We start from the raw sequence: 3,974 nt of genomic DNA on the forward strand, positions 1-3,974 counted from the left end.
TCTCTCTCTCTCTCTCTCTCTCTCTCTCTCTCTCTCTCTCTCTCTCTCTCTCTCTCTCTCTCTCACTCACTCACTCACTCTGTCTGTCTCCCTCGCCACAGGCATCGCCACAGGCATCCCTGTGCAGCACGGGGTGTCCCCGCCCTTGACCATGGCCCCGGGCATGGGCATGGTCCCGATGGGCCCCGTCAGCCCCTCCGGGCCGCCGCCCCTCGGGTCCAAGGTGTTGATGCCACCCCCGCACTTTGGCGCACCTCCCCCCTTTGGGTATCCGCCTCCCGCCGGCGCGGCGCTGATGCCCGGCGGAATGCTCCCCCCCGGCATGATGATGGGCGGCGCCTATGCGCCCATGCCGGCAGCGCCCCTCGTCTACCAGCCGATGATGCCGGTCGCTCAGGGGCCGCCGGGCCCCAGCCGCGGCCAAAAGCCCGTCGCCGGCCCTGCGTCGGAGGGTGGGGAGGCGTCGTGAGGCAGGGGGGGAGCGGCGGGCTGAAGAGGGCGGCGGGTGCAGCGGGCGGACACGGCAGCCAGCACACCTTGACTACAGTGCCCCTGCGGTGCTCTGGTGCGGCGCGTGCTGTCGGTGTCCCGCTCTCTTGTCTCTGGAACGGCTCGAGCGAGGCGTGAACGATATGGGGCTTGGGAAAAGGGGAGAAAAGGGCTGTGTTGTACTTACACATTGTACGGGGGCGAGAGAGGCGAACAACAGCGGAAAAAGGCGGTATCGCGCGCTTCACAATCTCCGCTCTCCGGGCGCGCACGGGGCCGGGGCGGGGGCACGGCGCGGCGGCGCGCTCCGCGCGCAGTCTCTCAGGGGGAGAGATTGGATCTCTGTCCTGCGTGTCTCGCGTCCGCCCCGTGGCCGCGCACGTGCAATGGGCGGGGCGCCTGCATGCCTGCCTGCCTGCCTGCCCTGGGCTAGCGGTCCCGAGGTTGCGAGACTGCGCACGGCTCCCGTGCCATCGAGTGCCGTCAGTCGCGATGGAACGGCCTGACGGGCGGGTCGCAAAGGAAGTGGTCGAGCCGCTGCTTGTGAAAAGCGCGCACAACTGCAGTGTACGGTTCTTCGGAGTGCAGTCCCGTGAGAAGGGCGAACATGTCCGCCGCAAACGTCTGGCAGTTGCGATTTTGCTCGCTGTACCCCACGTCGTTGCGTGCGCAGTTGAGCACAGCGCGCAAAACGTCGTCGCGCGAGCGATGGCTCAGCCGCACAGGAGCAGAGGCTGCGATGTCCGGGTCGAGAAACCGCCCCGTCGCACCCTCATACCTTTGCAGGAACTTCTTGAACTCGCGCAAGTTTTTGGCACCAACATCGAGCACGCGCACTTCGGACCGGTCTGGCCGCCAAGGCATCTTCAGGGCCGCGGGCATCGCGTTGTAGAGCGCCGGTCGTTTCGCATCGCGGTCGTCGTACCAGTTGGACTTGCCCCCGTACCCTCCCAGCCCGCCCAGCCACGCCAGCTCCAGCACCGTCGTGTACTCGCCGTGGCTCCACTCAACCAGCACGCCCGCATGCCAAGTAAGCAGATCCAGACCGTATGGTCTGAGTGTACGATACTCTCCGCCACCAGTGCGATCATCGCTTGTGGGGGCTTGACCACGCAAGAGGAACAGCTCGACTCGCCGAGCACACAGGAAGGTCTCTGCCCCCGCGCAGCGCTAGCCCTCAGCGCTACCGCTAGCTGCCAGCCGGAGGCATGCGGCGACGTGCCCGCGGAGCAATCCGTGCGGTGTCGCTCTCGTACACACACACACACACACACACACGCTCTCGTCTGCCTCACTGTTGTCGATGTGTGTGTGCACTTGGAGCACTTGGAGTGCAGTCATTAACCTCACATCCAGGGCGGCTCACTGTCTGCTGTTGGCGATGATGTGGTTGTTGCAGAAGTTGTCGGCGTTGACGTGCAGCTCGTAGGTAGTGCTTCGCGCCGCATCGACCCTCATACGGTCGCGCGCCGCGCTCCCTCGGTCGCTGTCGCTGCGCTCACGGCCGGCGGTGCTGGCCGCCAGCAGCACCACCGCCGCCGCGAGCAAGCGGGCAGCAACCGCCATTTAACACCGGCGGGCGCTTATGGAGCACTTGGATCATGCAGCCCAAAAACCGTTGATTTGTTTATTTAGCCCAGGGGGCTCACTCGGCGCGGCGCAAGATGGGCGGTGGCGCGCCCCTCAGACCGCCCGACATCGCGCCGCCGCAGCAGCACCGGCCGCCGCCACCAAGTCCTGGACCCCGTCAGCAGAGCCCGCCGCCCGGCGTCGACGCGGACCTGCCCGGCTGGGTCGTCATACAGCGAACGACTCAGACGGGCCGCTCGTACAAGGTGTACCACGGCCCGCGCGGCGAGTACGCCGAGAGCCGGCGGCAGGCGCTGCTGCTCGCCTCCGGGGAGCCGCTCACGCCGGCGCAGCTCGCGCCCAAGTGCGTCTCTCTCCCGCCCTCACGACCCGCCGCACCGGCGACGCCCCCCTCAAAGGGTCTCTCCTCCCGCGCCCACATCTGAGCCCCGCCGGTGGTCGTGCAGGACGAAGCGGGCGACGCTCCCCGCCGTCGAGCCCGCGCCGGCCTCCTCCAACCCGCGGGCGCGCGCCGCCGCCCGACCCCCCCCAGCCTGGGACCGGCCCGCAGCCCTCGACGCGGCAGCGCGCCGTTCTCTTCCCCAGGTGGCGCCGCCTGCGCTGCGTGCGCCTTCGAACGGCTCGCGCTCGGCGAGGCCGCGGGCGCCGTCGTACTCGGCGCCTCCGCCGCTGCCGCAGGCCCGCACACCGTTGCCCCCCGCCCCTCCGCCCGCCCGCCATCTCCCACCCCTCCCACAAAGACGGGACTCTTCCGCTACCCCTCGCGGCACAACCCTTCCGAACCACCTCTCTCCCTCGCGCCGCACGTCGGCCGTCGCCCCCCCCCGGCTCCTCGCCAGCCAGCGCCCGTCTCACCCGCGCCTCTCCCCGCACCCCCCACGCCTGTGCGCTCTCGCCTCCTCTCTCCGTCCCCGCGCCCGCCTTGTCCGTCTTTTCGCCACAGTCTGGTCTCTAGGGTGCCGAGAGGGTGCCGAGAGGGTGCCGAGAGGGTGCCGAGAGATGGACTCTCTCTCTCCTCCACCCTCCTTGCCCACACACCGAGCCACCAGCAAGTGTACTCACGCCGATGCACACACAGCCTCGCAGCCTATGAACTGCGCGCCTGTTCACAGCTGCCGGTGTGAAGAGACGCCGTTCACAGCCTCGCAGCTCGCGCGCACCCCCTTCCACTCTCGCTCCCTCTGAAGCATGCACGCACACTGGCTGGCTCCGCCGCCGCCCTCGCCGCCACCCTCACCCCCACCGCCCTCGCCTCCACCGTCAGACCTCCGACCTTGGCCCGACACGAGCTGTGCAGCGCGCGACGGCGCGAGCTTCGATCGACTCGCGCTGGCGCCGAGACCCAGCCGAGATGCAGCCGAGATGCAGCCGAGATGCAGACGAGACACAGACGAGACACAGAGAGTGCTGCCGTGGCCACGGCCTCCTCCCGCGCGGCGCGCGTGAGCAGGTGGAGCCTGCTCTAATCTCGGGCGATCTCGGGTACTCTGCGCCGGCTCTCGGCCTGACTCTCGGCCGAGTCTCGGGCGAGCAGGTGCGTGGTTCTCGGAACCTTCTCGGAACCTTCTCGGAAGGTGCGTGGTCCTCGAGCCGGCCGACGTGCTTTACGATGGCGACCCGCTCCTGGCCTTGCTGGAGGCGGGGGGCGGCACGGTCTGCTCGCTGCCGCCGCCGCCCGCCCCCAACGGCGCCGCGCACGGCGGCGGCGGCGGCGACAAGGGCGGCGACAAAGGGAGCAGCGGGGGGCTACAAGGGTGGCGGCGGAGGTGACAAGGGCGGAGGCGACCAGGGCGGCGGCGGTACGGAGGCGGCTGTGGCCGATGCGGACACGGCGGCGCGTATACCATAGCGCTACGTCGCCGCGGTGGGCGTCTCATTTCAGGCCGCGTCGTCGG

At 69.3% G+C, this 3,974-nt stretch overlaps 2 protein-coding genes across 2 annotated transcripts in view; both read left to right on the top strand.

The window, feature by feature from the left end:
• Positions 1-103: 103 nt before the first annotated feature.
• On the top strand, positions 104-469 carry EMIHUDRAFT_367806 (hypothetical protein; the record flags this gene model as incomplete). The annotated part of the gene is made up of 1 exon (XM_005776487.1): positions 104-469. A coding segment is annotated over one exon (366 nt), but the record flags the coding sequence as incomplete, so codon positions are not given.
• Positions 470-2,153: 1,684 nt separating this feature from the next.
• EMIHUDRAFT_238937 (hypothetical protein) overlaps positions 2,154-3,974 on the top strand; it is a gene marked incomplete at both ends in the record, with an annotated part of 4,720 nt that continues 2,899 nt past the window's right edge. Inside the window, 2 exons of the mRNA XM_005776488.1 lie at positions 2,154-2,422; positions 3,654-3,732. Coding sequence (XP_005776545.1) covers positions 2,154-2,422; positions 3,654-3,732 — 348 coding nt within the window. The remainder of the gene's footprint in view (positions 2,423-3,653; positions 3,733-3,974) is intronic.

This window comes from Emiliania huxleyi (genome assembly GCF_000372725.1).
Source record: "Emiliania huxleyi CCMP1516 unplaced genomic scaffold EMIHUscaffold_279, whole genome shotgun sequence".
NCBI classification, from domain to species: Eukaryota; Haptophyta; order Isochrysidales; family Noelaerhabdaceae; genus Emiliania; species Emiliania huxleyi.